The sequence below is a fragment of the Megascapheus bottae genome, chromosome 10, assembly GCF_031878675.1.
Source record: "Megascapheus bottae isolate mThoBot1 chromosome 10, mThoBot2.hap1, whole genome shotgun sequence".
Classification (NCBI taxonomy): domain Eukaryota; kingdom Metazoa; phylum Chordata; class Mammalia; order Rodentia; family Geomyidae; genus Megascapheus; species Megascapheus bottae.
The window spans coordinates 39,819,818-39,847,715 of NC_143518.1; the positions used below are offsets into that span (position 1 = coordinate 39,819,818).

The window sequence follows — 27,898 nt, forward strand, 5'->3', positions numbered from 1 at the left end:
GGGATTCTCTGCCCTGACCTGAGTGTGAGTTGGAAACGTATCAGCTCCTTGAAGAACCTTAGTTATCTTCAAATATCCTGTGGCATCTACCACAGGTCTTGTTTTTCTTCTTTGTGCTGAGGATCTAACCCAGGAGACTTAGCATTAGTTCTTGTATTAAGTAGGTGCTCAGTGAATAAATGGTTTAGTAAAAGACACAGAGGGAGCAGGTGAAGTGGCTCCTAGCCCACCAGTTGGCTGCTGGGCTCAGCTGCAAGGTTCTGGATCTGTTTCCCCCATTTTCCCTATGTTATTTCCAGAGTTTGTCCTCTATATGTAATGCACATGATGCGGCAAGGGCTCACCATGTGTTGGGCACATGGCTAGGCATTCTACCTGCAATATCCTTGCTAATTCTCACAGCCCTTTAAAGCCCATACTAGTCTAAAGTCCTGTATTAAAGATTAAGGAACATCTGGATGCTGGTGGCTCAACACTTGTAATCCTAGCTACGTAGGAGGCTGAGAGCTGAGGATTGGGATTCAAAGCCAGCTGTGCCTGAGCTTTTCTGCCTGAGCTGGCAGAAAAGTAGTCATGAGACTCTTATCTCAAAGTAACCACTCCCCCCTCAAAAGATGAAGAAGCAGATGATTAGGGTGTTTAAATCACAAGGTCAAGACTAGTGGGAGACATGTATGGCAACCCAGGCCAGTAATTCTGTCACGTGGGATGCTGAGAGTGGGAGGATTGAGATTTGAGTCCAACCTGGGCAGAAAGGTTTATGAGACTCTTCCTTCACCCATGTCTGGGTGCAGTGGCTCACGCATGGGCAGATAAGATTGGGAGGACAGGTACAGGTCAGCCCAGGAAGAAAAGTCCACCACACTATGTCCACAGAAGGAACACTTGGCACAGAGGCATGTCTGTCCTCCCAGTGACAAAAGGAAGTTTAAAATTAAGTGGATCAGGCCAGGAGCATGGTCTAGTGGTAGAGTGCTTGCCTAGCATGCATGAAGCTGTGGGTTCAATTCCTTGGTACCACATACACAGAAAAGGCTGTAAGTGGTGCTGTGGTACAAGTGGTAGAATGCTAGCTTTGAGAAAGCCCAAGGACAGTGTCCAGGCCCTGACTTCAAGCCCCAGGACTGGAGGAAAAAAAAAGTGGATCAGGCTGGGAATGTAGCTCAGTGGTAGAGTGCTAGCCTAACATGCATGAAGCCCTGTGTTCGATATCTCAGTACCACATAGAAAAAGCCAGAAGTGGCACTGTGACTCAAGTGGTAGAGCACTAGCCTTAAACAAAAGAAGCTCGGGGACAGTGCCAAGTCCTGCCAGTCTATAGGACTGGCAGAAAAAAAAGAAGTTAAGTGGATCAGAGTTCAAACATGCACCAGGGTGAGAAGCAAAACCGTATCCTAAAAATCACCAGATGAAAACCAGGGCTGAGGTATGCCTCAGCAGTGTCATGCTAGCCTAGCATGTGAGCTCAAGGATGGCTCAAGTGTGCTCAAGTTGTAATTCTAGTACTGCAAAAGACAGAAAAGGAAAAAGAAAGAAAGCAAGAAAAGCAGTAGCTGGAACGATTATGAAATTCTAGGGCCTCTAATTCATGAGTCTTTTGTTTTGTTTTTGCCAGTCCTGGGGCTTGAAATCAGGGCCTGAGCACTGTCCTGGGCTTTCTCAAGGCTAGAGCTCTACCACTTGAGCCACAGCACCACTTCTGGCTTTTTCTGTATATGTGGTACTGAGGAATCGAACCTGGGTATGCTAGGCAAGTACTCTACCACGAGCCAAATTTCTGGCCCTAATTCATGACTCTTTTGCAGGTGGCTTTATGGGAACTCTTCTCCTCATCCCTGCCCTCTCTTCCTCCATAGAACAAGTGAAGCAGAAGGGATTGGGGAGCATGGTTTAAGGAAATGGGGTAAGAGTGCTGGAGCAGTACTTGGGGCCTGGCTGCCCCCTCTCTATTCTTCCTGTTCTGAGGGGCATGTGGTTTGCAAAATCCACCACCAGAGAGAGCAGGGGTGGGGCAGTGATGCAAGGCTGCCTTCTTGATTTCAGTACCTACAGGTGTCCACGTGGGGCAGGTAGAAGTCCAGGGAGTTAGACTGAGACAAACTTCCCATCCTATACCACAGAAGGGTCCCTAGTGATGCCCCCTCTCCTCAAAACCCTCCAGAAAGAGACCTCAGGAAGACCACTGACAGAGACAGAGGGCCTTCCACACTGGGGATGTCTTTATAATGGCAGGGACCCTCAGAGGGATGTCATGCTCTCAGAGAAGACCTGAGAGGGAATGACCCTCAGAAGGATCTCTTCAGAAGCCCTTTAGAGGAAGTGCCTGAGTGAGACCCTCACTAGAGAGTGCCTTGAGTGACACCCACTACTTAAGACCAAAAGTATAAGAGCTTGCTAACAGGTGACACGGGTGGGGCATTGAGAATTTAGGGAAGGAGCCCAGGAATTCTGCCTCTGGCTCCTAAGCTTGGGCCCTGGCCCATGCTGACCCCACTGCCTTTCCTTCTGCCCCCACCCCAGGACTGTGAGTTGGAGGCCCCTGAGCCTGGACTGATGAGGACCACTGGGTCTTCCTTGGTGCAAACTTTCTAGGGTGATACCCTGGGGACTGGATGGGAGGCCGGGTGCTGAAGTTTAGCTGCTAGGCCTGGAAGACTTGGGATTCTGAGGGAGGAGGAGGAGGAAGTTGTAGTCCAACCAGTTTGGAGATGTGGTTAGCTGCCAGGTAACTCATCTGGGCCTTGCACATGTGCATTCTAGGCTGCTGTGGGGAGCAGGTCAATGCTTCCTCTACCAGGCCCTTCTCTGGACCTTCCTCTTGACCTCCCCATTCCTCTTTGCCATTCAAACTGGGAGAGGTTGGGCTTTATGACTGGGTAGCTTGCTTGTCTATTACTATCAAAATTGGCCCTGGTTTGAAAGAAACAGACAGGCAGGAAGGTAGGCAGGTAGACATTGAGACACTAAACTTATAGAGAGACCCCTTTCTTTGATCCTGTCTCTCCTTTCTCTTGACTAATGTGGACCCCTTTACTTCCCCACCTCACAATTGTCCTAAGCTCTTTCAGCTCCCTAGTGAGACCCTTCCTGTTTTCCCCTTCCTTCCCTTCTGTCCCAGTGACTGTTCATGTTGCTCTAAGGCCAGAGGCATCTCCAAGGCCCTCCATGGCTCCCTCCTCTGTGGCAGGGGTGGGAACCTACTGGAGTTTGGGCTCATGGAGGGTGGGGCCCACAGGGCTGGCTCACAGCCCAGGCTGCAGTAAGAAGAGGGCTGGCCCAGGGGTGAAGCCCAGCCCCCTGCCTCCCTTCCCTTCCCCCAGGTATAATAGCTGAGCTCAGGTGAGCTGGTTCCTCCTGTCCAGTCTGAGCGGCTGCCAGCAGGTAAGAAAACCCAGGGTTTTTCATCTGGATGGGCTGTGTCTGGCTAGGGATCACTCTATGTCTATCTTTGCCCAAGTTTTTCAAGGGAGGGCTGGTGGTCTGTATCCTGGAGCTTGGTGTTTGTGTTTGTAGCAGAAGTGGGTGGCTGGAGGAGGTGGGAAGAATGAATCTGAGGGGAGGATTGCCTCGAAATAGATTGGCCTAGGGCTTATGGGCAGGAGCTAGTGCTGTGTGTGGTTGACCCCAACTCATGTGTAAAAGAATATCTTGAGTGGAGCCAAAGAGGTCATAGAGGAAGAAGGGTAAACACTAATTTTACTTCAGGCCTCCTCTTCTTCTAGGCAGATCATGAGCCATCAGCTTCTGTGGGGCAGGCTGTAAGACAACACCACTCTCACCAAAGGACCAAGTGCACCATGGGACAGTGTCGGTCAGCCAACGCTGAGGTGGGCCTCTTCACCTGCCCAATTTGTTCCTACATTCCCTTCTCTCACCCTAAGTGTCTATGTCTCCCACTGCCTTGTGCTGTTTACCTTGGCCTTGCCCTGCACCCAGACCTGGCCAGGGGAGACCTGAATCCTTCCCTGATCCTCACACACAGTGTGAAGCAGATGGAGAGCTCCTGGGAAGAGGTTATCTGGGCACATGCTAGAACCTGTCCTGCTGGGGTTGGGGCTGTTGAGGAAGGCAGGCTTGCCTAACCTAGGGCTCAGGGCAGAAGCAGTTGTGGCCTGGGTGCCTTGGTAGGGGTGGGGTGGGGGAACTGGATTCTGGGCTCTGGAGTGGGCAGAGGCCTGTGTACCTCTACAGTTGTCTTCTGTGCAGTTGGCGTTGCCAGAGTTCCTGGGGGAAGCAGTTGTCGTGGGGGTAGGTAGAACTTCCCTGATGCAGCTCGTTTCTCCTGCCTGCAGGATGCCCAGGAGTTCAGTGATGTGGAGAGGGCCATCGAGACTCTCATCAAGAATTTCCACCAGTACTCTGCAGAAGGTGGAAAGGAGATGCTCACTCCCTCTGAGCTGCAGAACCTGGTCACGCAGCAGCTGCCCCACCTCATGCCGGTACTGGGGGGAGTGGTCCCCACCTTATCCTGGTCTTTGACTTCCCAAGCAACTGTTCCAAGACCCCACCCCCACAGTGGCACTGGCAACCCCCAGCCCTTCCCTCTTGCCATTGCCAGGGCCCTGCAGTCTGCCTCCAGCCAGGGTGGGGTGGGAAGATCTGAAAGTACCAACTTGCTAAGCTATGGTATCTTCCCTCTCCACAGAACAATTGTGGGCTGGAAGAGAAAATTGCCAACCTGAGCAACTGTAATGACTCGAAACTGGAGTTCGGGAGCTTCTGGGAGCTGATTGGAGAAGCAGCCAAGAGTGTGAAGCTGGAGAACCCAGTCCCAGGAAGTTGAGGACATCCTCATGGAATTGGGGGGCTGGGAGGGAAAATAGTTGAGGGAAAAGGGGACCTTAGAGACTGTGGACTTGAAAATAAAATTTCTTTCCACCATCACTACACTGTTCCCCAGCTCACACCTCTCCTCATCTCTGCAAAGTCCAGGATCATAACAGCCTTCCCTAGGATCTCTGTGCTCTAGGATCTTGGGGTGCTCTATCATGCTTAATGGAGCTCATGGCTCTAGGGGTCTGCATCCCAGGGAAGCCTCAGGGATAGGTTGGGGCTGAGGAGCACATGGAGGGATGAGGATGGTGTAAGGGCCCAGTGGCTTGGTAGCAGGGGAGTGGTGAAAGGAGCTGGGTTATGGGAAATGATTTGAAGAAAAGGGCTTGGAATATGGCTGGATATATGGTACTATAAAGGGTCTCTGAGACCCTTCCCCTTCTAATCTCTTCCCCAACCCCAACTATAGCTGTCTGTCCCATGCTATCCCTTCTTGCTCCCAATTCTATCTCCCTCCTAGCAGTCTATTAGTGGGCTAGGGCAGGGGAAGAAGGGGAGCAGGATCAGGGAACAGGCTGAAAAGGGGTATGACTCTGGGAGTGAGAGAACCCAGCTGGGTGCTTGGGCATTTACAGAATGATGGTTGTTTTGTATCATTTGATTAATTAAAAAATGGAAAAAGTAAAAAGTGTTGTCTGGATTGGATACCCCCTCCCCACCCTCAGGACCCCTGGACGAGAGCCTCTTGGGGTTGAATGGAAAAGCCATTGGTGGGGTGGAACATTCAGAGTTGGGGTGGTTGACAGGGATTGAGTACTCACTCTCTCCAGGGACTGGGGTTAAGGGTGGTACTTGAAAGGTGGGAGTCCTGATCTGTTCTCAGCAACAGGATTGTTTGTTGCTAATCCGCTGTCAGACAGATATACACACTTGGGGTAAAGGACATGAACTTACATGTTTTCAGGCCCAACCTACGAATGGCAAAGGAATGTGGGGGTGGGGGGCTAAGAAACAGGCCCACTGGTTTGGGATTGAATCCCAGCTCTGCCACTTAGGTCTCTGAAGTTTGGTGCATGCTCATAGAATATCCTGACTCATGTCAGGAGTGCTGGGAGGAGGAGAGGGCCCGTCACTAGGTGACTTCTTATCTGACAGCCTGACACATCATGAGTGCATAATGGGAAGTCTGCATGGAAGTGGTTCTAACTGTGACCCTATTTTTTTTTTTTTTTTTACCAGTCCTGGGCTTGAGCTCAGGGCCTGAGCACTGTCCTTGGACTTTCTCAAGGCTAGAGCTCTACCACTTGAGCCTCAGCACCACTTCCAGCTTTTTTCTATGTATGTGGTACCGAGGAATCGAACCCGGGTCTTCGTGCATGCTAGGCAAGCACTTTAACCACTAGGCCAAACTCCCAGCCCTAACTGTGACCCTATTAAAGAGAGGCCAGGTTGGCCAGCTCCCTTGGGGACCTGAGGGAACGATGAGGGGTGGGAGTTTGCAGAGGGGCTGGAAGTTTGCAGAGGAGTCCTTTCGCAGGATGAGGGGTTTTAGGGATGGGTCTCAGGAGAGTTCAAGATAGCTGAACTAGAAAGACCAGAATTCTAGTTTCCGGTGTCTGCCTTCTGACTCCGGCCAACAGCTATCAGGTGTTCCTCCTGGAATCCCAATAGCAAGGAAGTTTCTGTGGCCAGCTAGATTAGGCTGGAATGCCAACTGAACTTGTCTGTTAGGTGCCCCTGAAACTGGGCTCTCAGTGACCTAGGTGAGGACAGGTGGCAGCCCTTCCCTGCCTTTCTCCACCTTGTGGGGTTCTGCTCAGGTCCTGAGGAGTAAGAAGGGTGCGGTTGGGGAGTGCCAGCTTCTACCACTCCCTCTGGGGTGGTGGTTGAGGGGTGTTAAAAAAGGTGTATATCCCTTTAACAAGGGCCCAACCCCAGGGCCAAGTCAAGAGGGAGCTCAGTCACTACCTCCCCACTGAGCCAGCTCAGCCAGGCAGGGCCGGGAGGGAGTGGGACAGATTCTGGGAGCGCAGCGGGGAGGAGTCCTGGCTGGGCTGAGCCGGGAGCTTGTTAGGCCGTGTCAGAGCCCAGGCCCTAGATCCCTGCAGGAGAGGCCGTGGACGGAGAAGGCAGGTGAGCACCCCAGACCCAGCCTGGGACTTTGGTGGCTGCCCTGAGGGAGTCTGTAGACTTGAGAGGCCAGTGAAGGGGGCCTGCGGAGAAGGGCCTGCCCCAGAGACCAGCCTGGAAGATTTGGATGATTATTAACTTTCCCCAAAGGCCAGTTTGGAAGTGGGGCGTCCTAGTACTGTTGGAAGCTGGGTGAGGCTTCCAGATGAATGGAAAGGGTGGCAAGACCCCCTCCCGGGCCCAGCAGCTGACTGGGCTCCTCTCCAGGGGCTAGGACACTGAGCAGATCACGCTGGAGCCTTGCCCACAGCTGTGCGGTCCCCTGTACAGAAAAAAAGAAAAGGGCAGGTGTACCTTAATAGAGATCCTGGCCTCATAAAGCTCTGGTAATTGGGTCCTGGGAAAGGGTAGGGGTCCAAGAGGAGCTAGGGAGGGCCCTGGAGCCTGAGAACCTAGGGAGTGGAGGCTGGGCCAGAGGTAGCCTCTCTTCTATCTTATGGGCAGGCCAGGCAGGTCCCGGACGCAGGCCCCTGGCCGGCGCAGTTCTTTAGGAGGGATCTGGGTGGGGCTCTGGGGAAGCCTGGGAGCTTCCCAGGAGCGGGAAAGGAAAAGGGGCTGAACCTTGAACCGGTAGCTTCTCCACTTCAGGACCCAGGCAGGTCCTGGCTTGTCTTGCTGCACTTAGCAGAGCCAACTGTACTATGGGTGCATTTTCCTGCCCAGTCCTGTTGAGGTGGGGGCAAGGTCAGGCATGGTGGCGAAGTGGCCTCAACCTTTTGTACCAACTTGTGAAAAACTGTCAGTGTTAGAGAGTCCAGGGGTAGTCAAGTATATGAGCGTGTGTGTGTGTGTGTGTGTGTGTGTGTGTGTGTGTGTGTGTGTGTGAACCTGGCTGGAAAAAAATTTAGAGGAAACTGAAATCAAAGTGGGTAGAAGGTAAATGGGTTACTCAAGTAGAAGGGAGCAAGAATGGCAGGCTTTCTTGTTCTCTGTGGGTTTGTCACTGGTAGGGTATTTGGAAAAGAGGAATAATCCCCTGATCGAAAGTCTACTCAGTTTTCCAGTCACCCACCAAATACCCTCAAACTTGCACTAACGATAAGAAGAAATTTGACTTCCTGTGCTACATACATTTTTGCTGGCTATTACCTATGAGCCTGCTCCAGAGGTTTTATGTCCCATAAACAGGCTGAGATCTAGCAATTTTCGCATCATCTTTGATATTGTTACCCAAGCATGGAGACAATGGATCTCAGTTGGCTTTGCAATCAAGGGATCTTGAGACATGGAAATATGTTCCTTGTGATGCTATCTTTTTCTTTTTTTTTGTCAGTCATGGGGCTTGAACTCAGGGCCTGGGCACTGTCCTTGAGCTTTTTCACTCAAGGCTAGAGCTCTACCACTTTGTGCCACTGTGCCATTTCTGGTCTAGGGCCATTTTGTATCTCATTGAACATCTGTGAGATAAGACAGAATGATAGAAGGAATGCAGGTTTGTTTGTTCTTGAAGAGCTGATTTAGTACTTTTAAAATTTGTGTGTACGTGTGTGTGTGTGTGTGTGTGTGTTGTGTATGTGCTAGTACTGGGGCTTAAACTCAAGGGTCTGGACACTGCCCTTTAATCATTTTTTTTTCCACTCAAGGCTGGCACTCTACCACTTGGGCCAAGCACCACTCCTAACTTTTTGATGGTTAATTGTAGATGAAATCCTCATGCACTTTCCTGACCTGGCTGGCTTTGAACTTTGAAGATCAGATCTTAATCTGAATAGTTAGAATTAAAGGCTTGAGCCATTAGTGCTGGGCTTGTTCTAGTGATCTTGGGTTAGATGTCCCAGATCTTGGGTTAGATGTTTTCTGATTGCTGATTAGCTTCCCCTAAGCTACCCTATCTCTGCTTCCTGAGGGAATGAGAATCTTGTGAGAATGGGGAGGGGAGGCATGGGTGAGTCTGGGGAAAGAACAAGCAGCATGTTGAGGCTAGAAAGGCTTGTTTTTATTTGAAATAGTTTTACAAATGGAGCTTGCATTACCAGCCCAGTTGAGATTGCTGTTTTTTTTTCTTTGTACTGAAGGCAGCTGAGGGAATGACTGAATGAATGAGTGAATGAATGCATTGTTGAACCTGTAAGAGAGAGAGTGAATAAATGAGGCAGTGAGTGACAGGAGTTAGCAAATGAATGAATAAGTGAATGAATTTGAAGTATGTGGAAGGGACCCAAAGAATGCTAAACTTAAGTTTGAAAATGATCTAGGCTCTGGAGAGGACATTGAGTAGGGGTGTGTGGGGGGGGGTGGGCAGGAGTTTAGATCATCCCAATACGTGGAAACAGTTGAAGTATCAAGAAATGTGTGCAAGGTGGGAAGAGAAGGTGAACCTTGGAGGGTGTGGTAGACATTCTGGGCTCCAGACTGGGGATTTGATGTGTTGGGGGTGATTAACAGGCACTGGAGGGAGTGGGGCTCTGAATCTGGGGGTGGGAGGGTGGGGATATAGTGGCTGAGATCCAGGGGCATGGTGTCAGGGGCAATTAGGGCTTTTGGAGAAGTCAGCAAGCTGGGCTCAGGTGGTGGGCGGAGTGGGGGGGGGGGTTGGAGCCTCCTGGTTGCTCAATGATGAATCAGCCAAGGAGAAGACAATGAAAACATTGGGGGAGGGGCAGGTGTCTCAAGTGAGAGGCCCCTTTAGGGAAAGGCCCTTTGGTAGGCATGTGGTTCCCCCATTACTACTTTTCTTTTGAGGGGGGAGGTTCTAATATACTTTGTGCTTATCTCTATACCTTAGTCCCCCATTCTCAGGCCATGATCTTCCTGAGGCTGTTAGTGAAGGAACCTGCCTGGGAAGGGGCTGAAGGTACAGCACACCTGCCCTCCCCCCATACCCAGAGGTCCTGAGGCCTGGCTGGTGGGAGGATGGGCAGCTGCTTTAGCAGCTGGCTGTGGCATGGGTGGGGCAAGTCTTTTGGCCTCCAGGGTAGGGTGGTAGAAGGACAATAATGACACCTGACTAGCCTACTTGGGATAGCCTGCTTTCAGAAAAAAGCTTCAGAAAAGCTTATGTCTAGATGGTTATCTCAGAGTTGTCCTTTTTACAACCAGAAGAAAGTTGGGAGGAGGTAGATTTCTGGGAGGAGGGCTTGGGAAAGGAAGCCCAAGGACACCGAAGCTGTCTGTCTGGATCTTCCATTTGGCTCTCCTGGAACAGACAGCTGGCTTTCCTCTTGGGAACTCATCTATGTTTTGTCTGCTGCTGCCAGAGGCCAGGTAGGGTTTGGGCATTGTACTAAGGAAGAGCAGAAGGAGAGATGCTTGGTGGGAGAAAGAAGACTTCTAGAAGGCAGATGGAGGGAGAGGTGGGCTTGGTCTTTGGGACAGAAACAGAGGTGCAGCACTCAAACATCCATTTTTCCCTTTTTTCTTGACTGCTGCCCACAGGACTCCTCACCCAGAGAACTAGTCTAGAATGGCAAGGGATGGGAGGTTCTTCAAATTTTCTCCCTAGTCCCAAGGTTGTTTGGGATAGGGCTTTGCACAATCTTTTCTGAAAGAAAAAATTCTGGCTACAATTCCCAGTTCTCCGGAGCATTAGGCATGGACCTGGGCCACTCTATCCTGCCCAAGGGTGACAGATCATGGGTTGAAAATGTCTTTCTAAAAGCTGGGTGTGGTGGCTCACGCCTATAATCCTGTAAACTACTCTGGAGGCTGAGATCTGAGGATCATTGTTCAAAGACAGCCTGAGCACTAAAGACCGTGAGACTCTTATCTCCAATTAATCAGTAGAAAAGGAGAAGTGGGGCTGTGGCTCTAGGGGTAGGGTGGTATCCTTGAGCTGCAGAGCTCAGAGACTACACCCAGGTCAAGGGGTAGGGTGGTAGCCTTGAGCTGAAGAGCTCTGGGACAGTGCCCCAGCTGAGTTCAAGCCCCATAACCCCCACACACACCAAAAAAAAAAAAAGAAAGAAAGAAAGAAAGAAAGAAAGAAGAAAGAAAAATATCTTCCTTTATGAATGTTAGAGAATCTGTACAAATACTCACAAAGGCATAGGACAGTGAACCACACAGTTATATACTTAAACCGAGAATATGGAAAATATGGTTTCCTGCAATCTTGGCACTGTATGTCACCCGTTAGCCACAGACCAGAGTGGTCAAACAGGCAGAGAGGGGCAGGATTTCCTGCCAGTCCCAGCCTTGACCCCTTTCCTTCTCAAGACTCCTTCCTTCTTGTATCCTGGCTTCTTTGCTCCCGGTCTCACCCTTTCTTCCTTCCTTCTTTTCTTTCTTTCTTTTTATTTTATTTATTTATTTATTTATTTTGCCAGTTCTGGGGCTTGAACTCAGGGCCTAAGCACTGTCCTTGGGCTTTCTCAAGGCTAGCGCTCTACCACTTGAGCCATAGCACCACTTCCAGCTTTTTTCTATGTATGTGGTACCGAGGAATGGAACCCAGGTCTTCGTGCATGCTAGGCAAGCACTCCACCACTAGGCCAAACTCCTGGCTCCTCACCCTTTCTTTAGGGGAAAAAAAAAAACCTCCATAAAAGAAAAAGCATGGCAAAATGGTCAGGTACCTTGGGCACCTGGCCTTAAGGTTGGAAGGTGGTGGAATAGTATAGAATGTCTCCTTTTGAGCAAGGCACTGAGCCAGGGGTATTACAGAGATTAAAAAGAGGGTGGATGTATATTCAGGATTTACAAAATTGTCCCTAAGTCTGTGAATCCTGATGTATGGCTCAGAATACACCGTAGCTGAAACATTATATTTGCCTCAAGGAACAAGATTAGAGCCAGAAAGACACAGTGACCGAACCAGTTAGTGACCTCAGCCAGTGCTGGTGTGGTGAGGGCAGACATGTTTGTGGAAGTCCAGGCGGAAGGGAACCTTGGAGTACACTGAGGGCAGAAGTGAAGGCAGGTATCCTAAGGAAGGCATCGTTTGGGCAGAGCCAGAGGGATGGGCAGGCTGGGTGGAAAGCACTGGACAGCTAGCACGGGAGTAGGAATGGATACCAGAGCGATCAGAATGCAGGTGGGAGGGGCAGAAGGCTGTGGTGGGGCCTGGTGAAGGAGACCTCCCTTCCAAGTCAGGCTGTGCTATGGCTCTTCCTCCTTCCCTTGCTTAGGGACCAGCGGGATGATGGTTGGCTGGAGCTCAATCTTGAGCCTCAGAGTGGGAGGGCAGTCTGGCTTGCTGGGGGTAGATCTGGGGGGGCTCTGGGAATGGGTGGCAACCAATAGACTAGGCCCGCCTGCTCCCCTCATATCCTGTTATTCAGAGGCTATATCCGCTTGGAATGTGAATGCCTTTTGTCCTGGGGTGAGGGGGTGACGCTTGTGGCCTCTGCCAAGTAGCAGCTGTGTCCAGGGTCAGTTGCCAGCTGAAGCAGTGCCGGGCCTGGCTCCTCCTTAGGTAATGAAGGAGGGGTGTCTTTTAGTTGTGCTATATATTTAGGGACAGGGATGAGGGAAGATAGGCCAGCGGGGTGTGGTGCAGAATTGGAGAAGCTACACAAAATGTATTTTGATGGATTAAGATGTTGTTTTATCTTGAAGAAGTACAACTGTGGCCTGAATCTCTGAATTTACTGCCTTGGCGTCTACAGAGGAGTTGGGGTAGGCCTATGTCCTTACCTCCTACTTTGTTGCTGCGCGCGCATGTGTGTGTATGTGCGTGCGTGTGTGTGTGTGTGTGTGTGTGTGTGTGTGTGTGTGTGTATGTGTGTGTAAGTCCTGTGGGTAGAAGACAAAACTCACTGCTCCCATCAGCCTTGACTTTTTCTAACAATTCTTAGTTGTGCTTGTCCCCAGGGTAGGGGCTTGGATGGCTTGATGTGTAGCAGGGCAGGAAAGCTGAGCAGTTACTCCCCTCTGCTCCCCATGAGAGCCTTTTGCTTTGATAGGGGAAACAAGGGAAGGGCCTGGGAAACCTGTCCAGGCAGTTGGGCTGGAGAATACTTGGATTAAAGAGTCACATAGCTCTCATTCCAGGCTTCCCCTTCCACCTCACACCTACTGTGCTCCCATCCTCTAAGCCTCTTCTCTTCTCCAAAGGATACACAACCAGGTACCAGTGGCTTGTGCTTGTAATCTTAGTTCCTCAGGAGGCTGAGATCGGAGGATCATGGTTTGAAGCCAGCCTGGGCAGACTCTTATCTAGCTAGATAAGCTAGAAGTAGAGATGTGGATGTGGCGCCAGTGGTAAAGTATCAGCATTGGGTGAAAAGGCTAGCGTACAGTGCCCAGGCCTTGAGTTGAAGTCTCAATACCAGCACAAGAAAACAAAACAACATGGGCCAGGAGCATGGCTTAATGGTAGAGTGCTTGCCTAGCATGCACGAAGCCCTGGTTTCAAATTCTTGGTACCACATACATAGAAAAAGCTAGAGGGGCCGGGAGTTTGGCCTAGTGATAGAGTGCTTGCCTACCATGCACGAAGACCCGGGTTCGATTCCTTGGTACCCCACATACATAGCAAAAAGCTGGAAGTGGTGCTGAGACTGAAGTGGTAGAGTGCTAGCCTTGAGAAAGTCCAAGGACAGTGCTCAGGCCCTGAGCTCAAGCCCAGGACTGGCAAAAAAAAAAAAGCTAGAATTGGTGCTGTGGCTCAAGTGAAAGAGCATTAGCCTTGAGAAAACCCAAGGACAAGTACTCAGGACTGGCAAAAAAAAAAAGATAAGCAGTCTGGGAGTGGAAAAATGGGTGATCTCTTTTCATCTCCCCTCCCTGGTACCCAGGTCCTGTGAGAAGCTGAGGTGGTGAGATGGCTGACTGCTATACTGATCTGGAGAAGGCGGTGGTGGTCCTGGTGGAAAACTTCTACAAATACGTGTCTAAGCACAGCCTGGTCAAGAACAAGATCAACAGGAGGAGCTTCCGAAAGATGCTCCAGAAGGAGCTAAACCACATGCTGACGGTGCGGCTCCCCTGCAGCCTCTCCCCATTCCACCCCATGGAGGCACAAGTCCTTTCAGTTACTTTCCCCAGAGCCCCTTCTCACCCTTCCACAGGCCTCTGTCTTCTCCACATGCCCAGGCCTAGCTAGTGAAGAGCTGCCAGGCCCAATTCTGGTACTGTCCAGGGGTCAGTTCTTGGGGCTTATCTTCCCTCCCTCCCTCCCTCCCTCCCTCCCTCCCTCCCTCCCTCCCTCCCTCCCTCCCTCCCTCCCTCCTTCCTTCCTTCCTTCCTTCCTTCCTTCCTTCCTTCCTTCCTTCCTTCTTTCGTGCTAGTACTGGGGCTTGAACTCAGGGCCTGGATGTTGTCCCTAGTTTGTTTTTGCTCAGGGCTGGTATTCTGTCTCTTGAACCACAACTCCACTTCCAGCTTTTTGGTGGTTACTTGGACATAAGAGTCGCACTGACTTGCCTTTCTGGGCTGGCTTTGAAATTAGGTCCTCAGATCTCAGCCTGAGTAGATAGGATTTACAGGCATACGATGCCTGGTGTTAGGGCTTTTGGAGGCTGTCACCCCCATCCTGACTGACCCCTGATTCTTCCATAGGACACAGGAAACCGAAAAGCTGCAGACAAGCTCATCCAGAACCTAGATGCCAACCATGATGGATGGATCAGCTTTGATGAGTATTGGACCTTGATAGGTGGCATCACCAGCCCCATCGCCAACCTCATCCGCCAGCAAGAGCAGCAGGGAGGCTGCTAGAGGCCCTGCCCAATACCCCTTTTAGGTCCTGGCGCATGTCTGAGCCCTGGTGCTCATCTCAGGCTCCCCCTCAGCCTCTTTGCCTTCTCAACCCCTTTCTTTTCTTCTCTCTCCAGCCCTGCTCCTGCTCCTCGCTAAACAGCTGAGGAAAGATGTTACAGTCCCCTTGGGAATGTCTCAGTTTGGGGATGTGCTTCCCTGAGGGTCTTAGTCCCTGGAGCCAGTAGGCCCTAGGAGCCTCTCAATGAGATTTCAATGCTGTTTGGGGACCCTAAGAGTTCTGTTACCTTTTCAAGCCATGTACCTTACTAACACCCACTATTCCTGTGTGCTGCCCGCCTGACTCCGAGTCTGTCCTGACCTCTGGAGGTCAGCTTGCTGCTTGAGGTCTCTTGACCACAGCCGTAGCAGCAGCATCCTCTCCCCTCCCTTCAGTTCAAGCCCCTCAGCTGGATGGAAAAGCACTCCAGAGCTTCTCTTCCAGCTGCCTTGCCTTGGGAATCAATGAGCTAAGCTTTGTGGAGCCTCCTTCCTCAGCCTAGCCACTGAAATAAGGCAATAAAGGCTGGATTTGGAATTTGTACCCCTCTTACCTTGTCCCTTTGTGACGCTCATTAAACCCATCACACACCTTGGAAATTTCTCCTGCTTTGGTGGTCTTTGCCCTGAACCCTGAGGCCCAGAGGAATCATTCAGGGAAATCAACTTCAAAGACAGTGCCTGGCCTCCACGATTCTAGCAGGTGCTATTGTCCTAAGCCAGCAGTGCGCTCTCTCTCTCTCTCTCTCTCTCTCTCTCTCTCTCTCTCTCTCTCTCTCTCTCTCTCTTTCTCTTTTCTCTTTTCTTCCCCTTCCCCCTGCTCCACAGAGAACTAGAGGCCATATGTCACAGTCTTCCAGACCTCATACTCAGACTCACTCATATTTAACTTCCAGGTCTCATTGAGCTGTCACTGCAATTCCACAAGAGCAGCCATGATTCTTTCTCAAGCCATGAATAGTACGGAGGCTCTGAATCCCTATCGAGGATTTGAATGGACATACATGATGTAGGACGTAGGAGTGCAAGAGAGGAGAAATGGCAGACTGGAGAGGGAAAGGGAAGCATAGCTTGTAGCTGCTGGAGTGGACAATGCCAACTGCTCCATTTCAGGGCTTTAAAAGGGGAGCAGGCAGGCTAGGGCTTACGATTTCCCAAGGGAAGTACAGGCATAGAGAGTTTTATAGGAACCAACCCACTTATTGATTTTCAGCTTACTAAAACTGGCTATCTGTCAAGGTATCCCTCTGGCTTCCTTTCCCACTTCCACATTGCACCAACCCTTTCTCAATTAAAACCAAAAAACATGATCCTTACCTGTGTTAGGCACTATGATATTGGTAAAGAATCTGTTTGCTTTGCTTTGTGTGTGTGTGTGTGTGTGTGTGTGTGTGTGCGCGCGCGCGCGTGCGTGCGTGCGTGTGCGCGCGCCTATCTCTCTGCCTCTATCACTATTATTTGTTTACCTACCCATAGTTTTCTTATTTTTGAACTCAGAACCCCTTGATCATTCGCTCTACCACTTAAGTCATACTATTATAGGGTTTTTTTGTTTTTTGTTTTATGTTTTTTTGCCAGTTCTGGGGCATGAACTTAGGCCCCGAGCACTGTCCTTGGGCTTTCCTCAAGGCTAGCACTCTACCATTTGAGCTTCAGCACCACTTCTGGCTTTTTCTTTGTATGTGGTACTGAGGAATCAAACTTGGGTCTTCGTGCATGCTAGGCAAGCTCTCTACGACTAGGCTGAACTCCCGGCCCCATCTATTATCTATTATGGCAAAAACAAAACAACAACAAAACCACATAAAATAACCCCATTTTCTTTTATTTACTTTTTATGAGTTGATGAGTATTTTTATTGGGTCTATTCTATGAAAAGTGTTGTGTAATGTGGGATGAGTGGGTCTTTGATGAGTTTGTGGCCTTTTTTTTTTTTTTTGTGGGTCATGGGGCTTGAACTCTGGGCCTGAGCACTGTCCCTGAGCTCTTCAGCCCTACCCATTGAGCCACAGCCCCACTCCCCATTTTCTAGGGGTTAATTGGAGATAAGGTTCTCATGTTCTTTAATGCCTGGGCTGGCTTTGAACTCAGCCTCCTGAGTAGCTAGGAATATAGGCACGAGCCACCGCGCCTGGCTATGTGGCCAATTCTTTAAAACAACAACAACAACAATAAAAAAAAACCCAAAACAAAAAAAAATTAGCATATATTGGCTAGGTAAGGGGGAAGATTTCATTGCAACATTCCTATGCATGTATACAATGAACTCCAAATGTGTTTCAAGTGTACATTGCTGTGCTATTAACTATATGCATATATAGTTTTATTTTATTTATTTATTTATTTATTAATTTGCCAGTCCTGGGGCTTAAGCTTAGGGCCTGAGCACTGTCCTTGGGCTTTCTCAAAGCTAGCATTCTACCACTTGAGCCACTACACCACTTCCGGCTCTTTTTGTATGTATGTGGTACCGAGGAATCGAACCAGGGTCTTCATGCCTGCTAGGCAAGCACTCTACCACTAGGCCAAACTCCCAGCCCCTAATTTTGGTTTTTATGTTAAGAAAAACAAGTTATTGATACGTTGTCCAGGCTGACCTCTGACTCCTGGGCTCAAGAAATTCTTTAATTTGATCTGTCTCCTAGTTAGCTCTGCACATGATTGCACAACCGATCTCTATTTCTTTTTCATTTTGCATGATCATAACTTTATACTCATGGAAGTGCTACTTTTCCTCCCCCCATAACAAATATTCTACTTTCTTTCCCTTTTTTCATATTTTTTCTCTTTTAATTTTGTTTCTTTCATTTATTTTTTGTTTATGTGATACTGAGGAATCGAACCAGGGTATGTTCATACATGATAATCAAGCATTTTACCAGTAAGCCACAATCCTCCCTGTTTTTGGATTTTTGAGAAATCTCTACACTTTTCCATAGCAACTGCATCATTTTACAGTCCCAGCCATAAAATGTAAGTGTTCAATTTCTCCACATCTTCACCCAGACTTGTTATGTTCTGTTTATATTTTTAATAGTGGCCATCCTAAGACATGATGGCTCATTGTAGTTTACATGATTTTTTTTCTATATATGTGGTACCAAGGAATTGAACCCGGGTCTTTGTACATGCTAGGCAAGCACTCTACCACTAGGCCAAACTCCTGGTCCTAAAGGACATTTTTTCTTTTTGGCCAGTCCTGGGGTTTGAACTCAGGGCTTGTGCACTGTCAAGGCTAGCACTCTACCACTTGAGCCACAGCATCACTTCCAGTTTACATGATTTTTAAGTGACACACAAATAATTATATACAATCTGGTTGATGGCTCACACCTGTAATCCTAGCTACTCTGGAGGCTGAGATCTGAGGATCAAGGTTCAAAGCCAACCTGAGCACACAAGGACGTTATCTCCAATTAACCTCTAGAAAATAGGAAGTGGGGCTTGGCTCAAGGGTAGGGCGGTAGCCTTGAGCTGAAGGACAGCATTCAGGCTGGATTCAAGCCACATGACCCACACAAAAAAATTGTATACATACTCATGGAGTGCAATGTAACATTTTGATAATATACAATGATCAAATCAGGGTAATTAGCATACCTATCACCTCAAACACTGGGAACATTAAGAGTCCATTTTTTCTAGATTTTTTTTTTTTTTTTGGTCAGGCCTGGGGCTTGAATTTAGGGCCTGGGCACTGTCCTTGGGCTTTCTCAAGGCTAATGCTCTGCCACTTGAGCCACAGTGCCACTTCTGGCTTTTTCTGTGCATATGGTACCAAGGAACCAAACCCAGGGATTCATGCATGCTATGTGAGCATTCTACCAGTAGGCCATGCTCCTGGCCCTAGGTATTTTGAAATATACAGTAATTATTATTAACTAACTATAGTCACTGTTGTGTTATGGAACATTAGAACTTGATCCTCCTGATTTGTATTTGTATTTAACTAACCCTTTATCCTCTTCCTTTCAGTGTCCATGTGCCTATGTGCTTTTGAGATAAGGCCTATCAAAATAGTCCAGGCTAGCCTTGAACTTGATGCCCATGCTTATACATTATAAAATTTTAAATGGGCCGGGCACAGTGGCTCATCCCTGTAATCCTAGCTACTCTGGGGGCTGAGATCTGAGGATCAGGTTTCAAAGCCAGCTTGGGCACAAAAGAACCTGAGACTCTTATCTCCAATTAACCTCTAGAAAAATGGGAAGTGAGGCTTGGCTCAAGGGTAGGGTAGCACTGAGCTGAAGAGCTCAGGGACAGCACCCAGGCCGAGTTCAAGCATCATTACCCACAAAAAAAAAATTTTTTTTAAATGGTTTGGAGTTTGAACTCAGTGTCTTGAACTTGCTAGGCAAGCTTAAGAAATGCTGTGAGAGCAAACATACTTGTCTTGTTCCTGATCTTAGAGGAAAACTGAGGTTTTTTTTTTTTGCTGTTGGATGTGATGTTAGATGTTAGTTATGAGTTTTTCACATGACTGGAGTAATTTTCCTCTATTTCTAATTGCCTTTGGTGTTTTTTTTTTAAATCATGAAATGTGCTTTTTTGTATCAGTTGAGATGATCATGTGATTTCTTTGTTCTCTTTTCTATTTATGTGGTACATTTATTGTTTTCTCTACGTTAAACTATCATTGCGTTGTAGGGATAAATCCTACTTTGGTTTACATTCTTAATGGTTCATAGTCTTAATTTACTGTTCAATATAATTTGCTAGTATCTTATTGATGATTTGTCTATGTGTGTGTGTGGGAAAGAGAAAGAGAGAGAAAGAGAGAGAGAGAGAGAGAGTCAGAGAAAGAGACAGAGACAGAGAGAAAAGAAGAGAGAATGGGAGAGAGGGAATGTTCTGGGTCTTGAACTCAGGGCCTGGGCACTGTCCCTGGGCTTTTTTTGTTCAAGGCTAGTATAGTACTCTATTACTTGAGCCATAACTCCATTTATGGATTTTTGGTAGTTAATTTTTGGTAGACTTTTCTGCTCATGTTGTCTCCAAACTGTGATTTTAGATCTCAACTTCTTGAATAGTTAGGATGAGTCACCAGTGCTAACTTGTTGGTGATTTTTTCCTGAATATTTATCAGGATTTTAGTCTGTAATCTTATAGTATCTTTAAACTTTGGTATTAGAGTCATCATGGTCTCATAGAATAAGTTCAGAAATGTTCCTTTCTCTTTGGCTTTTTTGGATGAGTTTGTGAAGGATTTGTATTAATTTTTCTTTAAGTGTTAGATAAAATTTTCCAGTCATGTCATCTGGTCCTGAGTTTATCTTTGTTGGAAGGTTTTGATCAGATTCATTATATTAGTTATAATTTTTCAGATTTTGTTTTTGTTTTCTTTTTTTCTTGCTTGCTTTCTGTCTTTTTTCTTTTTCTTTTCTTTTCTTCTTCTTTTTTTTTTTTTTAACGGTCCTTGGGCTTGAACTTAGGGCCTGGGCACTATCCTTGAGCTTTCTCGAGGGTAGTACTCTACCACTTGAGCTTCAGCACCACTGCTGGCTTTTTCTGTGGAATCATACCCAGGGCTTTCTGCATACTGGGCAAGCATCCTACCACTAGGCCATGCTCCTGGTTCCATTATCATTTTTTTTTTTTGTGTTGTTTTTCTGTTACCTCTCATATAGTTTCCCTTCTTTAGCTAAGTTTAGAATTAGTCTATTCTTTTTGTTTCTTAAGGTGTGAAGTTAGGTTGTTAGAGATCTTTATTTTATATGAAATGTAGCATTACTCACTTATAAACCTCTCTGTTTATACTATTTTTGCTGTGTATCATAAGTTTTGGTATGCTGTGTCTTTGCTTTCATTTTCTCAAGCTATTTTCTAATTTATCTTGTGATTTCCTCATTGGCCTTGTACAGAAGTGTATTGCCCAATGTCCACATGTTTGTGAAATTTCCAATTTCTGTTGTTGATTTCTAGCTTCATTCCATTGTGGTCAGAGAAGATACTTTGTCTGATTTCAATCTTCTCAAGTGTGTTAAGATTTGTTATATTACTTAACATGTAGTCTTTCCATGTTAGAGAACACTTGAGAGGAAGTGCCTTTGACCACTATTGGATAGAGTGTTTTGTGTATATCTGTGGTGGTTTGAACATGCTCTGAATTCCCCAAGGATCTTTGCTGACTATAGGCTTGTCCTAGAGTAATAATATTGGGAGGTGGGACCTAGTGAGAGATACTTAGGTTTTTGGAGAATTTCTCTTATGAATCATTTGGTCATTCTCCGAAGAGGAATGTTATAAAGGGTGCAGACCTAGCCCTACCCATGCTTTTTCTCTCTATCTGTGTGAGATATGATTGAAACACTTACTAATACTCCTAAACAACATGCCTTCATCTGTTGTCCTCACTGATGCCAACTGATGTGGTCTTTCCATCTAGTCTTGAACTTTGGACCTCTAACATGGTGAGCTAAATAAACCTTTCCTCCCTATGAAGCTAGTTGCTGCAGGTAGTTCATTATGGTTACAAAATACTACTAATAAATGTCTAAATGTCTCTAATTGGTCTGTAGTATGCAATTCCTCCGCATATTTACTGTTCTTCTGTCTAGTTATTCTTTTATAGATCTGTATTCTATTTTATTTTTATTTATTTATTTATTTATTTATTTTTTGCCAGTCCTGGGCTTGAGCTCAGGGCCTGAGCACTGTGCTTGGACTTTCTCAAGGCTAGAGCTCTACCACTTGAGCCTCAGCACCACTTCCGGCTTTTTTTCTATATGTGGTACCGAGGAATCGAACCCGTGTCTTCATGCATGCTAGGCAAGCACTTTAACCACTAGGCCAAACTCCCGGCCCAATATAGATCTGTATTTTAAATGGATGGTATTTGGATTTCACTAAGCCCCGTTAAAACACATTGAATAGTTTCATTTGAAAATGTTATAATATCTAAAACACTTTAGAAAGTACACCCTTTGCAGTCATTTAAAGATGACAGAAGAGCTTAGCTGTCAACTTAAAAATGTACAATGCAGAAATAATTGAAAAATCCTTCAAAGAGCAAAGAAACAAGAGCTGTCAGGTTAGACGCTAGAGAGAAGCAAAGTTACTGTAGTGTGAGTGCTACTAAAGAATGCCTCCTGGAGAAAGCATGAGCTGAGCTGAATCAGAAGGCTGGGGAGGAGCACAGGGAGGAAAAGGAGCAAAGAAGGTGGAGCAGGAATAATGTGATAATGGTAGGTGTCAGGCTTCTGGGTGGCAGAGAAGATGCATCCTTGTCCTTAGTTTTCCCCTTTACTCTAGCAGCATGCTTGGAATATTCAATTTATGAAGATGAAAGGCTTTTTTGGCTCACACTTTGGGCAGTTTCAGTCTATGGTCAGGAGGCCTCACTGTCTGGGAAGGGAATGTGCAAAACCGCTCAATTCATGGCTGTAACACAAAGAAGAGAAAGCGGTCAGGGTCTCACAGTCCCTTTTGAGGGTGTAGCCGCAATGACCTAAAACCTTCCAGGAGGCCGGATCTCTTAGTGTTTCTACCATCTCCCGGCAGTGCCAAATGGGAACCAAAACGTGAACACATAGGTCTTCGGGGGTTGTGGGGGGAGGTGGGGAGACATACCACATCTAAACTATGGCAATCCTCAAAGCCCTAGGTGTTTCCAGTCTTGAGGGAAGCACTTCTGCTTCCTTGGGAGATGATGGGCTGGATTCCTTCACTGCCCAAAGTACTTGGTAGAGCCCAGCCTTGCACCTCACCAAGACTTTAGAACTGGTGGCAGAGGGCTGGGAGTTTGGCCTAGTGGTTAAAGTGCTTGCCTAGCATGCATGAAGACCCGGGTTTGATTCCTTGGTACCACATACATAGAAAAAAGCCGGAAGTGGTGCTGAGGCTCAAGTGGTAGAGCTCTAGCCTTGAGAAAGTCCAAGGACAGTGCTCAGGCCCTGAGCTCAAGCCCAGGACTGGCAAAAAAAAAAAAAAAAAAAAAAAAAAAAGAACTGGTGGCAGAAATGACTGCAGTCAGATGGCTGTGGCTCTTAAAGGGTATTAGCTTGAGCTGAGGGGAGCTAGGAGGCAGAGGAACTTCCTGGAGGAATCTGAGATTCTGTGGAGGTTGGAAAACTGTAATGGCCTCAGGGTCTGGAGCCAGAGAGGTCCCAGAGGAGCAAAAACAGCTTCTATGAGGTCAAGGGACTCAGCCTGACGTGTCCCAAACTGAGTAAGTGAGAAAAGGGCAGAGAGGGGGTGGTGACCAGAGCTGAGCAGGAGAGATGGAACCAGCAGCAGGCCTCTATGATCCTGGGTCTAGGATCTCAATGTGGCCTGTCTGGTCTGGGGTTCACACTCTTGGTATTAAAGTGGTGTTGGGGTGGGGGCAGGAGGTACCCAGGAAGTTGTGCTCGTCAATTCCATCAGCAGCTGGACTTATTCTTTAGTGTGAGAACCTAGCTTATGGGGCCACAGAAGAGGAGAGATTCTAAAACTACTTGTGTTTAGCTTTAGTACGTATCCATTGATTGGTGGTTTTTCTTATAAATACTAGACTCATTTTTTCACTTTATCTCTATTGACTTGTTTGTTTAGCCACTAAAATAGATAAAAAAAAATGAATATATTGGAGCCAGGTGAGGTGGTTCACGCCTGTAATCCTAGCTACTCAGGAGGCTGAGATCTGAGGATCAAGGTTCAAAGCCAGCCAAGGCACAAAAGGACCTGAGACTCTTAGCTCCAGTTAACCTCTAGAAAATGGGAAGTGGGGGTTGGCTCAAGGGTAGGGTGCTAGCCTTGAGCTGAAGAGCTCAGTGACAGAGCCTGCCCAAGCGAGTTCAAGTCAAAAAGAATATATTGGGTGCTGGTGGTTTACACATATAATCCTATCTACTTAGGAGGCAGAGATCTGAAGATCATGATTCTGGATTCTAATCCAAGCAGGAAAGTCTGAGAGACTTTTATCTCCAATTTGCCACCAAAAGCCGAAAGTGGAGCTGCGGATCAAGTGGTAGAGCACTAGCCTTGAGTACAAAAGCTCAGGAATAGTGCTCAGGCCCTGAGTTCAAGCCCTAGGACAGGCAGAGAGAGGGGGCGGGGGAGAGGGAGAGAGAGGAGAGAAGGGATGGAGGAATTTGAACGGAAATATAGGTAGGCAGCAGTGGACGTGGGACAGCAGTGAACAGATAGGGTCCAGAATAGCACGTGTAACACTCCAGGCTGCATTTAGTCTCTGTCCTTGTTCCTAGGCAGGTTGTAAGTGAACAGCTATTTCATCCCTGAGTAGCTGCTACCAGGACAGTGTCAAGCACATGGCCACTTTTTTTTCCCCTCGGTTCTGGGGCTTTTACTCAGGGCTTAGCCACCGTCCCTGAGCTTCTTTTGCTCAAGGCTAGTGCTCCATTAGCACCACTTTTCTTTTTCTTTTTTTTTTTTTCTATTTATGTGGTACTGAGGAATTGAACCCAGAATGTCTGCATGTTAGGCAAGAACTCTACCACTAAGTACATTTCCAGCCCCACCTGGCCACTCTTCACACTATGCTCCTAGCACTTCTGAAATGGCTGATACCATCCAGAAAGCTTTGGAAACGAAACAGCACTGAGTTCTAATGTTCTGATGTGACAACCCCTTCATTTTTATTGCTTCAAAATGAGAAATTTTAATACAAATGGGATGCTTCTTGTTTTCCCACTTGAATTCTTAGTAAAATTTCTTTCAAAAAACTAGCCAAGCTGGGGCCTGGTGGCTCATTCCTGTCATCCTAGCTACGCAGGAGGCTGAGATTTGAGACTGGAGATTCAAAAGCCAGTCCAGGCAGGAAAGTCTATCAGATTCTTATCTCCAATAAGCTAGTAAACAGAAAAAAAAAAGATGGAAGTGGAGCTATGGCTCAAATGGTAGAGCACTAGCCCTGAGCAAAAAAGAGTCAGGACAGTGTCTAGTCCCAGGACTCACACACATGCAGACACACAGACACAGACACACAGACACACACACACACACACACACACACACACACACACACACCCTACAAAGAACACCATCACCACCAACAAAACTAGAAAAAACAACAATCAAAACAAAACTAGGCAATTATTTCTGTGGTCCAATATTAAAAGTTTTAAGAATGTCTTTTGTTTCCAAGACTTACTTGTTTCTCCTCATAAGCCCCCAAGATAGGCACCAATGCCTGTAATTCACTGAAGAAACCAATATTTGGAGATGTGATAGGACTTACCTAAGGGCACACTGCTGGAGGCCAGGAGACTGGCAGCTCAGGTCCCTCCTCTTCCTGTCCTCCTTCCTCTTTCTTTCTGTGTGTGTGTGTGTGTGTGTGTGTGTGTGTGTGTGTGTGTGTGTACTATGCTTTGACCTCAGGGCCTTAAGTTCTTGCTTGGTTTTTTTACTTAAGACTGGTTCTCGGGACTGGGAGTTTGGCCTAGTAGTAGAGTGCTTGCCTAGCATGCACAAAGACCCGGGTTCATTTCCTCGGTACTACATATATAGAAAAAAAGCTGGAAGTGGTGCTAAGGCTCGAGTGGTAGAGTTCTAGCCTTGAGAAAATCCAAGGACAGTGCTTAGGCCCTAAGCTTAAGCCCAGGACTGGCAAAAAAAAAAAAAAAAAAAAGACTGGTTCTCTACCACTTGAGTCATACCTCCACTTTTGGCTTTTTGCTGGTTAATAAGAGTCTCAGTTTTGTTTTGTTTTGTTTTTAGTCATGGAACTTGAACTCAGGGCCCTGGTGAGGTCCCTAAGTTTTTTCACTGTAGGCTAGAGCTCTACCAGTGCTACTCCAGTTTTCTGGTGGCTAATTGGTGCCTGGGCTGGCTTTGAACCATGAACCTCAAATCTCAGCCTCCTGAGTAGCTAAGATTACAGATATGAGCCATCAGTAATTGGCTTTCGGATTCCATCTTTTATCAGTGCTGTGTATACTGTCAGATGGCAGAGAGCCCTTGTCTATGTGTTGGCCTTAATACAATGTAGGACCAAGAGTGTCCCCTGCAGGCCTGGCATGTGGCATGTGGTATGCTACAGGCTCAGGGGAGACTACAAATAGGAACAATAGGAAAAGATGTTTCCTGATTTTATAAAGCTTGAAGTCCAGAGAAGACAGCAAACAGCCACAAGATCACACGAACTCTGAGGTAACTTCTGAAGGATCACATTAGTAGGAATTTTTCACCAAGTCATCTGATTTAGCCTTGATGTAGGGACTATCTCTGTAGAAATTTAGCTGGAGATGGGAGAAGGAAAGGAATTGATGAGACATGATGTAGGGGGTAAGATACTAGGCCTGGAAGATGGAGTGAACCTGATGGACTAGAAACAATCTGGTGTCTTGGACACTCCCACATATCTGACCACAACCAGAATGGTGGGACCATTGATTGACACAGGGAGCATTGGGAGAGGCTGAGATGTTTTTCTGTGGGTAGAGGGGGAGGAAGGCATATGGATATTTCAAGATTAGTTATAGCAATGTGATCTGAAAAAGGAAGTTACATAGAGTTCAGAAGGATGGACTAGGTTAGCAGATTGTGAGTCAGAAACGTTTAGATGGCAACGTAAGTATTAGATAAGGATGGGTTTGCCCCTGGGCATCTATAATCCTAACTATTCAAGAGTCTAAAATATGTGGATCACAGTTCAAAGTCAGCCTGTGTAGGAAAGTCTCAGAGACTCTGATCTCAAATGAACTCCTAAAAAGCCAGAAATAGACTTTTGGATTAAGTTTTAGAGCATCAGCTTTTTTTTTTTGGCCAGCCGTGGGCTTGAGCTCAGGGGTAGAGCGCTACCACTTGAGCCTCAGCACCACTTCCAGCTTTTTTGTATGTATGTGGTACCGAGGAACTGAACCTGGGTCTTCGTGAATGCTAGGCAAGCACTCTACCACTAGGCCAAACTGCCAGCTGCGGGACCTGAGACTCTTATCTCCAATCAACCTCTAGAGAATGGGAAGTGGAGCTTGGCTCAAGGGTAGGGCAGTAGCCTTGAGCTGAAGAGCTCCGGGCCAGCTATACATTTTCATATCGGACTTTTCCTGAGGGATAAGGAAATCATACATTCATACTTTCATTTCTCTGTCCCAAGTTCTGATCATTTTATGAGGTAATTTAAAAATATTGATCAGGGGCTCTGCCTAAGAGTTTTGCTTAACATCAGTTCAAAACAGAGCATTTCCCCTTTTCCTCTCACCCTCCCTACGTGACCTACTTGTCTGCCCCCATAAAACCCTTCGGTCTGTAAGTGGCTGTGGGCTCCAGCTCTTTGCTGGAAGCTCTCTCCACAGGCTTTTCTCCCAAATAAACATGTGCCATCTAGTTGCTTATTTTCTGTGCCTTCGGGGGTCTAACAACATTCTGTTTTGTAACCATGATTCCCATGTATGTGAAGACTCACTTTTCTGAATTCAGTGTTCACAAACAGTCCTTTCAGCCTGGCAGCTTCATTCATGCCCCCTTGATTTGATTGGCTGGTTGGATTTCAAAGGCTCTGGGCTCATGTATTCCCTGAGTTCTTTCAGCTGGAGACGATTGCTGCTTGGCACTGAAGAGAATTCTTGGGTCAGTCATTCTTTCTCTTTTAAGTCTGGTGGACATTGCTCCTTCTGTTCAATTCCCCTTTGTGCTTCATGAGAAATAGGAAATCTCCTTTATATAAAACTTAATTTCTGTTCAGAGATGCTGTCTCAGATTCCTTTTCTTTCCTGCTATTTTCATGACTGATTTCATATTTCAAGTGTATAGAAACCAACACAATATCCACTCATGAGCAACAGATTTTCAACATGTTTCTACATTTGCTTTGGATTACATCATGTGAACAAATAAAGCTTAGAGATCTAGTTAAAAGCTCTGTGTACAATCTCATCTTGCTCTTACTTTTTCTTAACTAGCCATTATGCTGAATTACATGTTTATCTTTTTTCATTTTTTGTTTTTTTTTGGTGGGTCATAGGGCTTGAACTTGGCCTGCACACTGTCCCTGAGTGATTCAGCTCAAAGCTACCACCCTACCCTTGAGCCATGCCCTGCTTCCCATTTTCAAGAGGTTAAATTGGAGATAAGAGTCTCAAGTTCTTTTGTGTCTGAGATGGCTTTGAACCATGATCCTCAGATCCCAGCCTCCAGAGTAGCTAGGATTACAGGCTTGAGCCACCTTGACTGGCTTGAATTACATGTTTATGATTCTCTTGATTGAAAACAATTTTTTTTATCACACAGGAACATATGTATAAGCAATATGTTATTTAGCATTGAATGTCTTTGTACTTTTACATAAACGACACAGTAATGTCTGAAACTTCTGCTCTTTTTAAAATTTTGAGATAGCCTTTTTTTGTTTTGGTCAGTA

The 27,898-nt window shown here is 46.9% G+C and overlaps 2 protein-coding genes across 4 annotated transcripts; both read left to right on the forward strand.

Annotated features, from left to right (window-relative positions):
- Positions 1 to 3,708: 3,708 nt before the first annotated feature.
- Positions 3,709 to 5,461, forward strand: S100a14 (S100 calcium binding protein A14). The gene is made up of 3 exons (XM_090340960.1): positions 3,709 to 3,827; positions 4,293 to 4,439; positions 4,646 to 5,461. The coding sequence occupies exons 1-3, from the start codon at positions 3,798 to 3,800 to the stop codon at positions 4,781 to 4,783; spliced, it is 315 nt and encodes a 104-aa protein (XP_090197086.1). The 5' UTR covers positions 3,709 to 3,797; the 3' UTR covers positions 4,784 to 5,461.
- Positions 5,462 to 6,779: 1,318 nt separating this feature from the next.
- Positions 6,780 to 15,201, forward strand: S100a16 (S100 calcium binding protein A16). Of its 3 annotated transcripts, none has more exons than XM_090340968.1 (4): positions 6,780 to 6,906; positions 12,460 to 12,519; positions 13,641 to 13,819; positions 14,404 to 15,201. In XM_090340968.1, exons 3-4 carry the CDS (start codon positions 13,667 to 13,669, stop codon positions 14,560 to 14,562), a joined length of 312 nt encoding a protein of 103 aa, XP_090197094.1. In that variant the 5' UTR covers positions 6,780 to 6,906; positions 12,460 to 12,519; positions 13,641 to 13,666; the 3' UTR covers positions 14,563 to 15,201. The 3 variants fall into 3 exon arrangements, with proteins under 3 accessions (XP_090197094.1, XP_090197093.1, XP_090197095.1); XM_090340969.1 differs by lacking the exon at positions 6,780 to 6,906 and adding an exon at positions 12,232 to 12,316; XM_090340967.1 differs by lacking the exon at positions 12,460 to 12,519 and having other exon boundaries at positions 6,781 to 6,906.
- The last annotated feature ends 12,697 nt before the right edge of the window (positions 15,202 to 27,898 follow it).